This window comes from Sus scrofa, chromosome 2, assembly GCF_054392235.1.
Source record: "Sus scrofa isolate SSC_HxYL_T2T_F1_AM1 chromosome 2, Sscrofa_HxYL_maternal_Yorkshire_Landrace_v2.0, whole genome shotgun sequence".
Taxonomy (NCBI): domain Eukaryota; kingdom Metazoa; phylum Chordata; class Mammalia; order Artiodactyla; family Suidae; genus Sus; species Sus scrofa.
Window position 1 is genome coordinate 52,806,505 of NC_139384.1, and position 17,967 is coordinate 52,824,471.

The window sequence follows — 17,967 nt, forward strand, 5'->3', positions numbered from 1 at the left end:
GGGTGTTTCTAGTTTTTTACTATTATAAAAAAAAATGCTCCAAGATAAACATCTCTTTATATGTATTTTCTATCTACATATGTATGGTCCGGTTTTTTCCTTGAAAAATATTTAAAATCAAAATTTAGAAGTAAATATTTAGAAGTAAAAATGATCAGATCAGTTGCGTAAAGGCTTTGTAAAGCTTTCCTAGCTCCCATCCTGTCTTTTTCAGCCCCAGAGACATCCTTCGGGTTCCTCAGGAATCGTGTCTACCAACCTCCCGTCCTATCGGAAGAGGTCTCTGCTGCACCTCCCGGACAGCAGCATGGGGGAGGAGCAGAACGCCAGCATCTCCCCATCCAACGGAGTGGACCGGAGAGCGGCCACCCTGTACAGCCAGTACACGTCCCAGAACGAGGAGAACAGGTTGGCATTGCCGAGCCCTGCTGGATGCACTGCGAAGGCTCTCCCCGCCCTGCCTACAGCCACAGCACAGGCCCTTTAATAAGCTAGGCCTGTGCAGGGCCGCCTTCTGAAAATTAAAATGGATCTGCTTTAATCCTTTGTTTCTATTTTAAATGCATTCGATGGTTCTTTGAAGAGGAAAAGCCAAAACACAGCTAAATAAGGCCAGGAGGTTGCAGTTATTTGTGGCTGGGTCCTGACTGTCACTATCTCAGAGTCTGCCAGATCTTTTGAGGAAATATGTGTTAGTGAGCACTTTTTCGGTGGCAACCATCAGAAATCCAGCTCGTGCTAGCTCAGGCAGAAAGGAATCCACTCACATAAAGGTGGAAGGCCAAGGACGTGCTGGTTTCTCACACAGAATCACCAGGCTTCTGTCATTAGTCAGCTCTGCTTTCTCCCGTGGGCTGCATCTGCCCCAGTGTGGCACAAAAGATGACTACTGAGAGCTCCAAATCTCACAAATCTGGTAATTCCAGAGAAAGAAGCAGTCTTTCCCCAAAGGTCTCGTAGAAGAATTCGAGGGGAACTCTGATCAATTTCCGATCCTCTGAGGGAAAGAGACCCTTGACCAACAAAAGCAACAGATCCCCTTTACAGCACTTTTTAAAATCAAATTAACTGCCATGTCATCATTTCTTCTAGGTCCTTTGAGGGGACGCTCTACAAAAGAGGAGCTTTGCTGAAAGGTTGGAAGCCCCGCTGGTTCGTTTTGGATGTAACAAAACATCAGGTAATACTGTCAAAGCCTACGGAAACCACTTCTCCCTGGGCGAGGCTTAGTCCCAGGCTGTTGTGTGACTCTCAGCAGACACACACACAGGATGCTTTCCTGAGGCCTTTCTTATGCTGCCTGGGGGCTTCTCCCAAGACCCAGCATGTCCCTGAGCAAAAGGAGAGAACACAGGAGTACACAGCCAGAGGCAGTGACTGTTGAGCCCAGAGCATTAGAATGCCTTTTTTTTTTGGCCTTTTTAGAGCCACACCTGTGGCATTTGGAGGTTCCCAGGCTAGGGGTCGAACCAGAGCTGTAGCTGCTGGCCTGCACCACTGCCACAGCAATGCTGGATCCGAGCCATGTCTTTGACCTACACCACAGCTCATGACAACACCCTATCCTTAACCCACTGAGCGAGGCCAGGGATCGAACCTGCATCCTCATGGATGCTAGTCAGGTTCATTAACTGCTGAGCCACGATGGGAACTCCATAACGCTGCTTTTTAATGCTCATATGTTTCCTGCTACCTGCTCTTAAAACCCAGGCCAGGAGTTCCCGTCGTGGTGCAGTGATTAACGAATCCGACTAGGAACCATGAGGTTGCGGGTTCGATCCCTGCCCTTGCTCAGTGGGTTAACGATCCAGCGTTGTCGTGAGCTGTGGTGTCCGTCAAAGACGCGGCTCGGATCCCGCGTTGCTGTGGCTCTGGCGTAGGCCGGTGGCTACAGCTCCGATTCAACCCCTAGCCTGGGAACCTCCATATGCCACGGGAGCGGCCCAAGAAATAGCAACAACAACAAAAGACAAAAAAGACAAAAAAAAAAAAACAAAAAAAAAAAACCCAGGCCAGTAGAGAACCTGAGGTTTTCAGCATGCTGCATATACCACATATGCATACAGAGCCTGTGCCTGGGAGCGCTCCCCAGAATACAGAGCACCTTCATATCTTTGCAGCATAAAGCATCCATTCAAAACCAAGAGCATTAATTTATTCAGCAAACACGTACTGAACACCTTCTCTGTGCCCTTCCCTATACTTGGTACTAAAGACAGCATCATTATCCCTCACAGGTGACAGCAGTAGAGGAGGGCGGGCCCCATGTAGGCAGAAGGGGATGTGCCCACCCAGACCTGAAATGCATAGTGGGCAAGTGCTGGACTGGCCCTGGCAGACCACATTAGGTCCTTTGCTGTTGCTGCAGTGTCCCCCACAGTCCTTAGCATCATAATCTTTGCTCCAGTGATCTTGGGGGAAGACCCATACTCAAACCTGCAGCCCCTCTGCACCCTTCACCAGTGAGTCGCATGGCCTCTCATGTCCTAAGTGCAGACCTCACTCTACCTTGGAGCTGACCAGTCAGCCTGGAGGAGATTCTCAATGTGTTTATCTCCAAAATGGAGTCTTGAGAAAGAAATGGACTCTCACCCTCATACAGTGCTCTTGCTAGACCTGCATCTGGATGTCTCCTGCCGGAGGAAATCTTTCTGTGGGACCACTTTGCCTCCTGCTCAAGGAGTTTCCTAAAGGTTACACTGAGTCTTTGTGGAAGACGATTGAGAATTTTTTTTTACAAATACGCAATAGAAGCCCTTTTTAGAGAGCTGGACTTTAAAATAACTTTGTCTCTGAAATCATAGAGCCTGAGTAGAAAAGTTCCATTAGACCACTAAATACAACATAGAAGAATGTGATAATTTTTCTATAGTTTACAGTTACATCAAATTTTACTTGCATTTTTGCCAGTGTTTTGGATTTCTTTCTCACAGAAGGCATACAGTTTTTCCATTTAGTCCTACTCAAACTGGCTGAAGAGAGAGGCAGAGAAAAGGCTAAGGCCAGAACCGCAGTGATGGAGACGCATTCCTGCTGTGTAAACTAGGGAGTGGACCCTGGACTGATTGAGTTAGAGTGATAGCCAGTCCTTACACATAGAAGCCAGCCAATCCAATGTTAAGCTATTTATTATGTTTTTCAAAAATCACTTTATATCTACATGCTATTTGGAAACTTGCTCTTTAAATATAGCTTGAACCTATTTCCCTGTGTTCATCTAGATCTTCCTTATCATCTTTGAAATGTTGTACAGAATTCCATGTTATTGATGTCCCATCATTCAATTAACCAACACCCTGTTGACAGATACATCTTTTCAGTTGTTAGCTGATAAAGGCAGTGCTAAAGGAAACCTCTTTATATGTGTGTCTTTGCATGATTGTGGAAGTATTTCTGTAGGATAAATTTCTAGAGATGGGAAAGATGTACCGATAGGTATAAAAAAATTTTTAATTTTAGCTCACATTGCCAAATTGTACTCTAAAAGGTTTCTAACTAATTATATTCCCACTAACAGTGTCTGCGAATACCTGGTGCTTTCCATTCAGCTGGAATAGTGTCAGCCATTTTTAATAGATCTTAATCTAAGTGAAAAGTGAGGTGTCATTGATTTGATTTACTTTGATCAGTTGCATTGTTCATTTTTGCAAATGTTTATGGGTCGCCCATATTTCTTCTATAACTTGCCTGTTGAAATCCTTTGACCATTTTTCTATTAGTTTATCTTTTTCTTATCCATTCTAGGAATTCTGTATATATTCTAAACATTAACCCTTTTTTATATGTTACATATATTTTTATAGTTATTAGTTGGCTTTTATATATACATAGTATTTATTTGTTCAGATTTCAAAAAAATATGTCTTTTTTTCTCCTTTCTCCCAGCCACCTAGTTCTCCTTTCTAGAGGCAACCTGTGTTTTTAATTTCTTGTCCGTTCTTCCAGGCACGGTTTAGCAAGATGTAGGAAAGTATTCAAATACATCTTGAATACATTCAGATATATTCAGAAGCCATGCTGTCTCCCTTTCTGTGTCTCTTATATCCCACTTACCCCTTTGGTTCCAGTTGCGATACTATGACTCGGGTGAGGACACAAGCTGTAAAGGCCACATCGATCTGGCTGAAGTGGAAATGGTCATCCCTGCTGGCCCCAGCATGGGAGCCCCAAAGCACACAAGTGACAAGGCTTTCTTTGATGTAAGTCGGTCTTATCTTTTCCTGGCTCTGTTTGCACATGATTCCCTACAGTCCCTCCACCTCCAAGAACTGTGGGACCTCAGAACAATTGGTAGTGACTGCAGATGGGTCACAGAAGCCCTTGGCTATGGGAATTGCTACAGAACTTGAACTCAGCACACTTAATCCCCACATCTGACCTCTCTCATCTTGTCCGTATTTCTCAGAAAGGCTGCACATTGCTTTACACAAAAGACTCCTTCAAAAGTACATGTGGAAGCAGATAAACTCCTTGTAAAATATTGTTAGCTCATTAGTCACCACCTACTGTCAAGAACAGCTGGTACTTTCCTTTGTATCCCTTGGTCTTCTGGCTGGATCGTCCATCAAAAGCTGTCCTTAGTCACACATGATAACTGTCTGCCCAGCATCTTTAGCAGCCCTTAGGTGGACCTTGGGGCATTTTATGGGCCACATGACGGGAGACTTTTCTAGTCCCCAGAGCCAAGCAGGACATCATACAGAGCACAGGTCATGCTCTAGGGCCCTTCTCAGCCTATGAAGCCAATTTCACTGACTCTGGGCTTCCAGTGTGACCCCATCAGAAGACTCAGAGAAGGGGACAGGAAGGGGACACCAAGGCCAACTCCATCATGACATGGACAGAGCTCAGCCTTCCTGGTGCCTTCTATGCATCAGGGCAGTGCATGGGTGGGTCCAGAGACTCCAGCCATTCCTGACCTCTGCAGTCAAGGAGGGCCTGAGGAAGGCTTCTCTAGTGTGGCTGTCTGCCAGGCCCTTCTGTTAGCAGCCTCCTGTGACTTTAGGGACAAGGAAAGGCCATGACAGTGTGGTGGTGGAGGGCAGAGAAAATAACAGAGGTGCTGGGGCGGTTCACAAGGGAAGGTTGATTTGCACATTTACCCAAAGCCAGAGAACAGCCCTGCCCCTCATCTCTGGTTCTCATCATTGGTTTTGTAGCTCAAGACCAGCAAACGTGTGTACAACTTCTGTGCCCAGGATGGACAGAGTGCCCAGCAGTGGATGGACAGGATCCAGAGCTGTATCTCTGATGCGTGACGCCCATGGTCAATCCAAGCAAAAGAGGGAGGAGGGGCCCACTCGGCCAGATAGGAAAAAAGTACGTGAATCCTTGAGGAGCTGAGAGCTTCATGCTCAGTTCCGATGGCTCATCCTTGGGCTGGGGTTCTCCCGCCCAGACTTACCCATTCACCTCTTCAGCAGTTGCTGTGTCTACTTAGCCTGAGTGCACGTGTCACACAGGTCTGGTCAAGAGCCCCAGGCCCTCCCTGCATCTTGCACTAGGTTGTTCTAACAGGGTCTTCGTGGTCAGGGATCAGAAAGAAGGATGCTTCCTGAGCCCATCGTCCTCCATCCTCTAGGCGCAGTGGCTACCACCTACCTGGTCCTTCTCCATGAAAGCGAAGTCCTTTTCGTTCTCCAAGGTCACAATTTCCCTGGAGAGCTTTCTGACAAGCAAACATCAAAACCCTCCCCAGTTATCTTCCATTCTGCACATACTAGGGTTCCAGTCGAAGGTTCCTACTCACAGTGCCTGACCTGAGAGATGCTCGGTTCTCTGGTGCTGTCAAAGGTGCTTCCGTAATCCCTGCTCAGCTGTTGGGGTTCACCCCAAGATCATCAGTGCTCAGTGGCAGGCAAAGGGGGGCACCCAGGATACCCTGATGGAAAAGGATTGTCCAGGGAACGATGCAATAATGACCAGGCCAACGCAGGAAAATACTGCTTCCAAAACACTGAATTTTCTAGGCCAAAGGTGCCCTGAGGATCCAGGACTTTGTGTTCCCATGTGTTCTTCTGCTCCCTGACAGCTTCTTACATAAAATAACATGCAGAAAGCTGAATGCACTAACTCACAAAACAGACACTTGCACTGAACTCCTAATAAAATGAAGATGTTGGAGAGACAGAAGCCAGCTGTTTATGACCACACCACTCCTGTGACAAGGGCTGTGTAGACCACGGTCCCACTGTGGCGTGACTGGAAACCCAGACTGCACCTCTGCACATGAACAGTAAGGACTTCCTTAGTCTTTAGATTTTCGTTACTTTTGATAACCTGTGTTTGTTCAACTTCAGATGCCAGGAATGCCGCCTGTTCACGGCAAACAGAAACAGCTTCTCTGCAACAGCCACTGCAGGCAACTGGATCTTAGGTAGCTAGATCATTGCATTTGTTTGGAAATGTTAATATGTTAAATACCAAACTAATATTTCAAAAATATGTATATATGATTTTATATCCTTGTTTTTCAGATAGTCTGCTTATAATTTAATATGAAAGTAACTGACTCATTCGTAAGATTTCAGTCATGAAACGGTTCTCTTTTTAACAAAAAAGCCACTTTGTAGATTAAAAATAAATCTGATTTTCAAATTTAAAATTATCCACACACTAGGAAGTAGAACTGTGTTAATATATAAGAAATTGGGAGAATAATAAGAATGAAGGATTTTTCTATCATTTTCATTTTATAAATTGTCACCTGTGAAAATGGTTTTTTGCACATTATTTGTATTTTTCTTTGTATATGAAATAATTTTTTGTACTTTGTAAAAAATACGGAGCCCATTGTACCTTCAGCTATTCGAGACTTTACACAGTACTTCTTTTGTAACTGGATTCCTTTTAACTTTCATTAAGGCGCTACATGCCTTGCATTCACTAACGACCTTGAATTAAATTTATTTCTTAAGAAAACGCATCCCTCATTTACTGAAATAAAGTTCATGGCGCAGGCAACATTTATGATCCACAGGTGGGGCTAAAAGTTCAAGGGTAAAACACAGCATAATCCATTTCCTGCCTTGGTTCTATTAATGTCATCACTGCCCCTGGCTCAGGAAGTAACCAGAGACCCTGGACTTGCTGGCCTGAGCTCCTGGGTTCTGGACACACTGATGAGGAGTTTGGGTCAGAGACCCGAGGCCCACGCCCCCGGTACCTCCAGCGAACTGTGTGAAATCGGTTAAGTCTCTTACCTCTTCCACCTATGGCATGTGGTAATTTCTGAGGATTTTAGGAGAAATCGAACTCTAGTTTAGTAGGTTTTTCTGCTTCAGCAATGATAAAGAACCAGTGATTTCAGCTCTGAACAACACTTACTCTAGTTAAGCCCCTGGGTTCACCTTGGGGACCATTGTATGGGCTCTCAATGTGGAGCCCACAGAATGAAGGTTCTTTTCCGGGATGGACCTCTAAGTCTTTCAATATCTAGGAGCCGTCTCTGAGACAGGGAAAAGGACCCCCAAGGTGGGGTAGTCAAGTAAGATCCCCTTTTGAGCCTTCAGATTTCCTCAGTCCAGAGGGCTCGTTGACCGGGGCCAGGGCCCTCAGGCCTTCATTAGTCCCAGCCACTCTTCTTTCTCTCTCTTTTTTTATATTTTTGGTGAGGGGGTGGCCACCCAGGGATCAAATCTGCACCTTCATGGATGCTAGTCACATTCATTTCCACTGAGCCAAGAGGGGAACTCCAATAATATATTTTCATAAAATAGATTTCAATGATATATTTCATTAAGCCTAACTTATCAAAAATATTATTTCAACATGTAATCAATATAAAAAATTATTAATGGGAGTTCCTGTCGTGGCTCAGTGGTTTAATGAATCTGACTAGGAACCATGAGGTTGCGGGTTCGATCCCTGGCCTTGCTCAGTGGGTTAGGGATCCTGCATTGCTGTGAGCTGTAGTGTAGGTTGCAGATGCAGCTCGGATCCTGAGTGGCTGTGGCTGTGGCTGTGGCTGTGGTGTAGGCCGGCGGCTACAGCTCCAATTAGACCCCCTAGCCTGGGAACCTCCATATGCTGTAGGTTCGGCTCTAGAAAAGGCAAAAAGCCAAAAAAAAAAAAAAAAAATTAATGGAATATTTTGTATTCATTGTTCATACCGAGTCCTCAAAATCTAGTGTGTCTTTTGCACTTAGAGCACATCTCAGTTTGGACCAGAGGGTTATCTTTATTCCGACATACTCCTCCTACAAATTGCATGTCCCTTTTCCACTCCAGTTCTCCCACACCAGCTGGGTGTCCAACAGTTCATCCAGTTCTGACACTTCCTCCCCAGGGTTAGCACAGACCCCACTGTTGAGGGTTCTGTCCCACAAGACTGACCCTCTTCAGACGCCAGTTGCAAGTCCCAGAGGCCACTGTACTTTTGACCAAACTGGCTGTACATTTGAAGGTTCTTATAACCCCTTCTGCAGGTTCAGAGATCCTCTAGACGAACTCACAGAACTCAGGAAAAGGCTTTGCTTGGGTTGACCAGTTTATTGTAAAGGGAACAACTCAACAACAGCCAAATAGAAGAGGTGCATAGGGCCAGGTGCAGAAGGGAGTCAGGTGGAGCTTCCATGCTTCTCTGGGTGTCTCACCCTCCCAGGACCTCAGTGTGGTCCCTACCTGGGAAGCTCTCTGAATCATGTTCAGGACTTTTATTTACTTATTTATTTTGCTTTTTAGGGCCATACCTGCAGCATATGGAGGTTCCCAGGCTAGGGGGTCCAGTGCGAGCTACAGCTGCAGGCCTACGCCACAGCCACAGCAACAAAGGATCCAAGCCACATCTGCAGCCTACACCACAGCTCACGGCAACGCCGGATCCTCAACCCACTGACTGAGGCCAGGGCTCGAAGCCACATCCTCGTGGATCCTAGTCAGGTTTGTTAACCGCTGAGCCACGATGGGAAATCCTTGTTCAGAACTTTTTCACAACCCATTCTCCAGCCCCCAGAGGCTTCCCACACTACTCACGCATTCTTCTTTCTGGTAACCAGCCCTCAGCCTGAAGCCATCCAGTGGCCGCAGCCTGAGTCACCACATTCACAGGAACACAGGTGTGGTAAAAGGGGCCCCTTATGAATAACAAAAGACATGCCTTTCATTTAGGCAATTCTAAGGGTTTTAGGAAATCTATGCCACCAAGCTAGGCCAAAGACGGAAAAAAAAAAAAAAAATTTTTTTTTTTTAATTATACCACAACTAGTCTCATTTTCAGTACAACCATACTAAGCGACACAAATTTAGAGCAAGTAGCCTGCTCACCACAGAACCGCAGTGAGAAGAGCTGGGAGGAGAGAGACCTGGGTGTTGGCTCTGCTCAAATTCATGATATGACCTTGAACCTGTGCCTTAACTCTGCAGGCTTTGACTTATACAATAAAGGACCCAGACCTGTGGTTTTGTGATTCCAAAGGTTTACTTTTGCATTGACTGAGGTTCTAAACTGAGATTTAAAGGATTTGCTAAAAAAGACCCAATCATCTAAATCAGCGCTTCTCAAATCATAATGCGGGTGTGAATCATCTTGTTAAAATGAAGGTTCTGATTCAGTAGATTGGAAAAGGGGCTTCACATTCTGTATTTCTAATAAGGTCCCAGGGGATGCTGAAGCTGCTGGTCCAAAGACCACACCTGGTGTAACAGAGGTCTGAGCCCCAGGCCTCTGGGAAGCAGAAGCCAAATGGGAAGGGAAGCACAGGAGGCCGGGAGAGCCAGGAGACCATGTGCAGGCGCAACGCTGTGAGAAAGGGGAGGAAGGAGGGAGAAAGCCAGGTGGAGGAGACGGAGACTGCAGAGCAGTGCTATAGGCAAGTTCAGCCAGGCAGGTGAGACGTCCTCAGGACTTCTCAGAGCAATCTCACACCTGCTCGGTCACTGGCAAACAGTGGCCAGGAAGCAAACACAGTAGTAGAATCCAGAATACAGCAGCTGGGGTGACAGTCACGCACAATCCCTGCAGAGACCCGGGAGGAGTCTTTTCAAGGTCGTCAGCATCCAACACTTGTGCCAAGTTCAGAGAGCACTTCCTCCCTGTTGCCCTTGGGGCTCTCTTCCTAAGGGAAACTCAGAGGAGAGAAAGATGGTGGCCCCTGTCATGCAGATAATCTCCCCCATCCATTCTGAGTTCCCCTCAAGCTGAACAACCTCAGCAGAAATTGATGGCTTGGCTACTGATGTGATCCAGACCTTCCCTTGAGAGGGAGGGGAACCGAAATACTTGGTAATCAAACCCATCTCAAGTCCCGGCTGTCCTTTTTCAGTTAGTGGGGATCACCTGCAGGGGACAGAGGATCACGGGGGCACACCCCTTTCGTCCTGCCCACTTCCTGTCTCCCGCTGATCAGGGTCAGGTTCCCCTGCTGCTTCCCAGACATGGGACACCTAAGCGCCCTGGTGGCAGCCATAAAATGGAATTCAACGGGACGCTTGCAGTGTCCCAGTCAAATGCTGAGCTGTGTGGAGTTCCATGCCCTCTCTAAGTCCCTGGCAGTGGTGCTGAGGCTGCGATCAGGAAAGCAAACCCAGAACTGATCTCTATCTCTGTGAGGATGAATCACTGGCCCTTCCCGGAGGGAAAAGGCCTGGGGTAGTTGACTTGCCCCCAGGCAGGGAGTTGGTCTCCTCTGGGAATGGTGCCAACCGAAGGCTCAGCATAGGTCCCCGCAGCTGGCGGGCTGGACATTCCGAGGCAGTGTACCCCGAGTGGCCTTGGTATGTGGGAATCCATGCTGTTGGGCCCACCGAAGCCCTTGTGTGGCTTCTGCCTCTGCATTGTGGCCACTCTACTCATGCCCTTCGTGCTGGTTCCAGTGTCACCATTGACAAGGACCGGCTCGTGCCAACTGACCAGATCATTTTATTTGCTTGCTTATTCACTGCCTCTAATGGGTTGGGTGCTTTCCAATGGCCATTAACATGTGGCACTAAAATCTTGCTGTTTTCTCCTATATGTCCATCCCCATGTCCCTACCCCACATCCTCTGGTCCCCAGTCTTCCCATCCTTTTCCTTCCAGGCACCAAGCAAACAGGCCATTTGTCCATTGCCCGAGAGTGTGTCTATATCTTCTCAATTCCCTTGGGCCACTTTTTGTGCACAAAATACATGATCATGAACTCTGCTCGCAGCTCTCCCCAGGGGGTATTTTTTCCCCTCTCCTTACACCTGTCATGCACCACTGTCCATCTTCAGTTTGTACCCATGTGCCACAGCCACCCATCAGAAAGCAAGCTTGGGCTTTCTCCTCCTCTCTCAGCTGCTTGTACAGGGCCCTCCATGTGGCCGTAGATACAGGCCAGGGGACAGGCACTGGCTGTGTCCTCATGCAGTTTGCTCATGCCCTTTGGCCCCCCTCAGGCCCAATCCCAGAGGGAGCATTTCCATCTTAGGAAGAGTCTACCGCCAGACCCATCCAACTCTGAATTGGTGCATCCAAGAGACCCCAGCTCAGAATGGGCAGTTTCAGATGTTCCATGTGGTGTGCTGTGTCACGTGTTCTGTCTCTACCAGAGCCTAGTCATGTGCCCGAAACTCTTTCTCGCCAGGTGTGTGCTCCTCTGTTGCTGAGAGCGTGGCCTTGCTGCAGACTCACAAGGCTGATTCCCCACTGGGACTTGCCAGAAGCTCCAGCCTACGTCTTTTCCCCTTCCCACTGCGGACCCTGCCCACACCAGAGTCTGCCAGATTGTACGACTCAAATGGCACGGCTCCTTGCCCCGCTGCCTGTACCTTCTGCTGTGTCTTCCCCGTCACGGGACCCACCTACAGCCAGAAGCCTTCCCCGTCACCCAGAAGGATGTGCTGTCTCTTAACCCAACACCACGCTTTCTTCACTGTGGTGAGAGAGATGCAAGATGCAGCCCCTTCTTTCACTTGGGAAGGGATATCCCAGCTGGCCCGACCACTGAACTCTTAGAAACTGCACGGAGGTGGCAGGCCCTTGCGTCTTCGTAGGTTTAATTTGTGCGCCACACTCTGGGCTGCCCTGATTTCACTGTGGCCCCCAGCATAGAGGCACCTCTTGCTCATCCTAAGTAACACAGTGTCGTGGAGCTAAGGGAGCACCGCGATATCCACGTGGCCCTGATCTCTTGGGATTATATTATGACAGAGGGCAAGACTGTTAACGTAGCCCTGAGGCAGAACTGTAAATGAGTATTGTTGTTCATCCTGTGAGAATGTGAACTGCTTCTCGTCTTTTCAAACTGGAATGGAAAAGAACACATTTGTCTAATGACCACAGACCACATGCCTCAGGCCTTATTAATCTGCTCTAGCAATGAGGCCGCATCTGGCACAGCAGTGCCAACAGGGCTACCACCTGGTGAAGCCTGGTTAAATCTTCCTCCAGGATCATGGTTTCTGCAGAGGTCACACTGGTGAATTAAACACAGAAATAGTGGGATCCCCACCCACTCCTCCTTTGCCACTGGTGGCATTTGTTTCTGCCACACCCTCTGCGATGAGGTGTTTTTATTTACTATCTTGTGCAAGGTGAGGGAGTAAGGAGACGGCAGTTTCAGAAGTTTCCACTTGGCCTTCTCTGCTACAATGGCTCCTACCCAGTAGGCCAGGCACCCTGTGTGGGGTTATTCCAACTGTCAGAGCATGTGAATTCTTTTTTTTTCCTCCACTGTACAGCATGGGGATCAAGTTATTCTTACATGTATACATTTTTCCCCCACCCTGAATTCTTTTTTATTTTTGTTTTAGGGCCACACTCGTGGCATATGGAGGTTCCCAGGCTAGGAGTCAAATCAGAGCTACAGCTGCCGGCCTACACCACAGCCACAGCAACGCCGGATCCTTAATCCACTGAGTGAGGCCAGTGATTGAACCTGCATCCTCATGGATCATAGTCAGGTTCATTAACTGCTGAGCCATGCAGGGAACTCCAAAGCATGTGAATTCTAATCAAACACTTGGGTACAAGGGACTGCTCGGTGGGTCGTAGACGCAGTGAGACACTACAAACCAAACTGTAGCCAGGATTCCACTTGCTACCTGCCTCCATAGGGCCTGCTCTGAAGAAGGGCTTATGATGATGCTCTGAGTCTCCAGGTGTTAATGTCAACTCAAACTCTGTCTACTGGTCCCCTTTCTCTAGTGACCAGTCACCCAAATAAAGTCATAGGTCTTTGGGGGGGGGGGGGACTGACAGAATCCTGACACATATTGGTTGCAGTTTTGCAGGGTCCTTCCTCCTAGAGACCAAACCACCTCTTTCAATGACAGGTTCCATATCTGAAAACTGGCTCAGGCCTGGGAACCGAGCAAGAGACCGTGACTTTCTACTGCCTCTGCCTCCTGCTCCTCTATTCCTGTCTGCTTTGCTGGCTGTAGATGGTAAGCAGAGCCCCCTGGCTGCCCATCGGTTTTGCCCAGAGAGACCCCATGCCATAGTCACCATCTCCTCAGCTTGCCTGGCCCTCTGTCCTTGCCTGTCATTACCGACCTTCCTAGTTTATCATTCCATATCCACATCCTCAGCTATGGTAAATTTCTTCTCTACCACCTGCCAGGGTTACTCATATGCTTCCACTTTGCTGAATGCTGAGCCTGCTTTTTCCAGACTTCTGAGAGTTCACCTCATCCCCTGGCACCCCAGCGAGGGTATTAAATCTGTGTCTCAAGAAAGTGCCCTCACGTCAGTGGATTCTTGCTCATCCAGCCTTACGTGCCAGGCCCCTTAATGCCAGCTCTCAAATCCAGTTCCGGGAGCATCCTCTGCCTCCCGCCAGTATCCATGACAGTTCTATTCTCTCACAGGGTACTCTCTCTCCACCCCTACCATGCCCAGCGTGTCTCCAGCCGGATTATTCTGGAATGCAACCCTAATCATTGTCCTTGCAGCCAGGGAAGGAAGGAAGGAAGGGCAGCTCCTAGAAGGGCACCTGCTGCCCTGCAGGGACAAGGCCTCTGTGGCCTCTTTCAGGGCAGCAGAGGGAGCAATTCTCACAAGGAACGGTGGGCCACCCCTGCAATCCCAGAGGGTCAGGGAAGCTGCAGCACCATAGCCCCAGGGGCCTTGCAGAGGTCTTCAGCTACATGTTAGGGGTCCAGATTTCTCCCAGAAGGTCCCAACCCCTGACCCCATCCCGATAACACACACAACTCCTTTGGCTGAGCATTCAGGCTCATCGGGAGCCCTGTAGCTCTGGCGTTTGTTTTCACCTGCTGCTCAGTTGTGTCTCTTCCCCACTGCCAGAGATAAAGGGCCCTTGGTCGGCCACCCCGAGGATCTCCACAGTCACACTCACTCTCTGGCTGCTTGTTAGTGGACCACCAGTCTGCTTCCTCCCTCATCAGGGAGCAGGAGCATCAGGATTGAGCGGGCGGTAACCTGGCCATCTTCTGAATGCACTCACTGCCCTCCCCTGCCCCCTGTTTTTCAAATGCCTGAATTATCACACCTGCCCTAGAATTCTTCTCTTCTTGGAAATAGCACCAGCGAGATATTTAGCATTTTTGCTACTACCTGCTCTGGGGACCATCTGGGCCCCTTACCAACCAGGATGACATCTTCCCTGTCACCTCTGAGCGGGTCAGCCCCAGATCCCCACCTACCACTTCTGGTAGTTCTGGTCCTTAAAGTAGTAGAAGGAGGATCCCATGTACAAGAGGTTTCTAGGGGAAACACCTGTGAGGGGAGTTGGGCAGGGGAGGCTGAGCGGGACATCAGAATGACGTAGCTTTGACCCCTACAAAGGGGGAGACGGAAGGTGAGGCCAAAAAGTCTTAGGCTGCAGTTCAGATCTAAGAAAGCAGCAAAGCCAGTGGGGAGTCCTCATGCCAAAACTGCCTATCGGGAGGCCTGAATCTCCCAAGAAGGTGTGCGTCTTAGTCACCTACTGGGAGCAGCTTGAGCTGCAGAGCAAACAGTGATAGGTAGAACAGGGGGCTGCTCTGAAATCTGAGAGGTGCATTTTCACAGCCACCAAAGGGCTAGGGGGTTGTGGCTCTTGGAGCCCCAGACCCAAAGGCACAAAGGGATCAGCCTTGTCTACCTGAGGTCAGCATACACTGGGGCCGCTGCCTGTCACTTACTAGCTCGTTGGCCTTGAGTGGTTCCTAACTTCTCTGAGCTTCATTTTTCTCCCTTGTGGAACAAGGAGAAATCGTGATGAGATATCTGAAAGGACCCGACACAGATAGGTTCTCAATAAGTTGTAGCTGAATCAGATTAATTCAATAAATATACAGTGAGCACCCAGTACAAGCTGGGCCCTGTTCTGCTCCCAAGGAGTCCTCGAAGGAGTGAGACACAGTAGGGGCCCAGAGAGCTCACAAAGGGACAGACCATCTCTGGTGTGCAGGATAATGTCACACACCCCCCACGCCTGCCTCCAGAGATGTCCATGCCCTCATCCTCAGAACGTGTGAATAGGCTACCTGACGTGGCAAAGGAGAACTAAGGTTGCAGAGGGAATTAAAGCTGCTGATCAGCTGACCTCAGAGACTTTCCAGACCGGGTCCCCTGTCATCACAAGCATCCTTATAAGTGGAAGAGGGAGGCAGAATTTAGAGGCAGAAGGACTCTGCCACTGCTGGCTTTGAAGACAGAAGGGACCATGAGCCAAGGAGCATGGGTAGCCTCTGGAAAACAGGAAAGCCTCCAGGAAGGAACACAGAGCTGCTGATACCTTCCTTTTAGCCCAGGGAGACCCATTTTGGACTTCTGACCTCCAGAACTATAAGCTAACAAATCTTGTTTTTTTCTTTTTCTTTTTCTTTTTTAGGGCTGCACCCACGGCATGTGGAAGTTCCCAGGCTAGGGACTGAATTGGAGCTGTAGTTGCCAACCTACACCACAGCCACAGCAACACTGGATACTTAATCCACCGAATGAGGCCAGGGATCAAACCCACATCTTCATGGAGCCTAGTCGGGTTTGTTACTGCTGAGCCACAACGGGAGCTCCAGCTAGTAAATCTTGCTTTAAGCCACTAAGATTGTAATTTGTTGCAACAGCAACATACAGATGGACTAGCGTGATACGTTGCAATGGCAGGGTGTGTGCAGGGCACTGGGGTCCTGGGCTGTGATGCCAGATGGGGGATGGCTGAGGGAGAGGCAGGAGGGAAGCGGAGGGCAGAGGTCCTATGGCAGGTGTGGATTCAGGGGCCTGGGCTGAGCCGGGAGTTGCTGCCAGGCCTGAGGGGGACACTGCAGACAGTCTTTTTAGGGCCACATCCACGGTACAGGGAGTTTCCCAGGCTAGGGGTCGAATTGGAGCTACAGCTGCCAGCCTACACCACAGCCACAGCAACACCAGATCTGAGCCCCATCTGCAACCTACACCACAGCTCACAGCAATGCTGGATCCTTAACCCACTGAGTGAGGACAGGGATTGAACCCGCAACCTCATGGTTCCCAGTCGGATTCGTTTCCACTGCACCACGATGGGAACTCCAGTCTGTCTTGATACACAGACACCTGCTCACGCACGTACACACGCCCACAGACACAGATGCGGTCAGACCCGGGCCCCCCCACTGCCTAGCTTCCCCTTTCCTAGGTGACCCCTGTCATCACTGGAATTTCCTGGGGGCAGCTGAGGTTAGCAGGTGGGGCAGGGAGTCCCTGCCATGACCCCAACCCCTGAGCTTCACCAGAGGGAGGTGGCCAGAAGTCACGTCTCTTCCTGGGGCCTCAGTATGGGAGGTGGCAGGGTCAGCCCTGACAGGGGGCACGTGTCCCAAACTTCCAGGTGTCACATGGAACCCCGAACGATGGTGTATCCATCTTCCCAGGCATTTGTCTGTCTAGCATTCATTCATTCCTCACACGTTTATTGATGCGTTGCTGTGTGGCCCTGCTGGTTCTGGCTACATTGGACCCCAAGTAAAACAGGCCATTATCCAGACCTGCACAGTTACCCATCCAGTGTGATCAAAGCTACAACAGGGTCGGGACAGCCAAGGGCCTGTGGAAAGATGGGAGGAGATCCTGGCCCAGCCCTGGGGATCAGAGGAAACATCCCTGAGTAATTGACATTTATGCTGTGGGTGCAAAGGTGCCAGAGGAGGGCAGGGACAGGCAGTTAAGCCAGGCTCTGACGCATGTTTAGAAAGGTCTCCCTGCTGAAGGACGCACGGGGGAGAGTGGGAAGGAGGGAGGGCGGCTCAGGGCCCTTGGGGTTGTTCAGACTTGAGAAGGCGGTGTGGCTGGGTATTCGCAGAAGACTTGGAGACACGCCTGAGGTGGCATCTGTAGGACTTGGGGCCCAGGTGACTGGTGGGCAGAGGGAAGGGGGGGAGGGGCAGGCAGGACTGTCAGGCTGATGCCTGGGACGCCTGAAAATGGCCTCAGGGTCAAGTGTGAGGACTGGGGGAAGGAAGGCCAGGCACAGAGGGAGAGCGGAGGCCCTGGCCTCGCCTCCACAGGAGGCTACAAGCCGCTCTCGGGGGTGAGGAGGTGGAGAGAGGGTGTGAGAGCAATACTTCTGGGCTCTGGGGGGGGGCTGTGACCCACAAGGGGTCACAGGAGACCCTCTGGCCAAGTCACAGACCCACCCAACAACTTGAGAGGATGAAATCAAGTCGCCCCTCCCCACTTTGCATCTGAGGGGCCAACAGTTTAGAAAGGTTGAGTGACCAGTCCAAGGTCACACAGTAGCATCTGATGGAGCCCGGTTTGCACAGTGTCGTGGGCTGGCCCTCCCCAGCCATCATACTTTAATGAGGCTGGGGACCCGTGACTCTGCCTTCCATGTGGCCTGGCCAGGCCAGCTGGAGGCCATTCAAGGCCCAGGGCATGCCTCCACGGCCTCACCTCCCGGGCCTGGACCAGGAAGCCAAGTTCCATCTGTGGGTGGAATGAGCGGGGCTCCTCCGCAGTGAGGATGGACGGGCCTTCCACTGACTCAGAGCTCTCACGGGCTGCCCACCCCACAGCCAGACCACCTGAGCAGCATACACCCCAGTCTGGAACTGAGGGTTCCTGTCTTCCTGCAGGAGGAACACA

The 17,967-nt window shown here is 49.7% G+C and overlaps 1 protein-coding gene across 6 annotated transcripts in view; it reads left to right on the forward strand.

The window, feature by feature from the left end:
* Nucleotides 1-6,921, forward strand: part of SBF2 (SET binding factor 2) — a 451,285-nt gene extending 444,364 nt beyond the window's left edge. For all 6 annotated transcript variants that reach the window (XM_005661131.4, XM_003122980.6, XM_085012070.1 and 3 more), the window contains 4 exons: nt 215-408; nt 1,093-1,180; nt 4,068-4,199; nt 5,160-6,921. In XM_005661131.4, the coding sequence (XP_005661188.2) occupies nt 215-408; nt 1,093-1,180; nt 4,068-4,199; nt 5,160-5,258 (513 nt within the window). In that variant the 3' untranslated portion in view covers nt 5,259-6,921. The remainder of the gene's footprint in view (nt 1-214; nt 409-1,092; nt 1,181-4,067; nt 4,200-5,159) is intronic.
* The last annotated feature ends 11,046 nt before the right edge of the window (nt 6,922-17,967 follow it).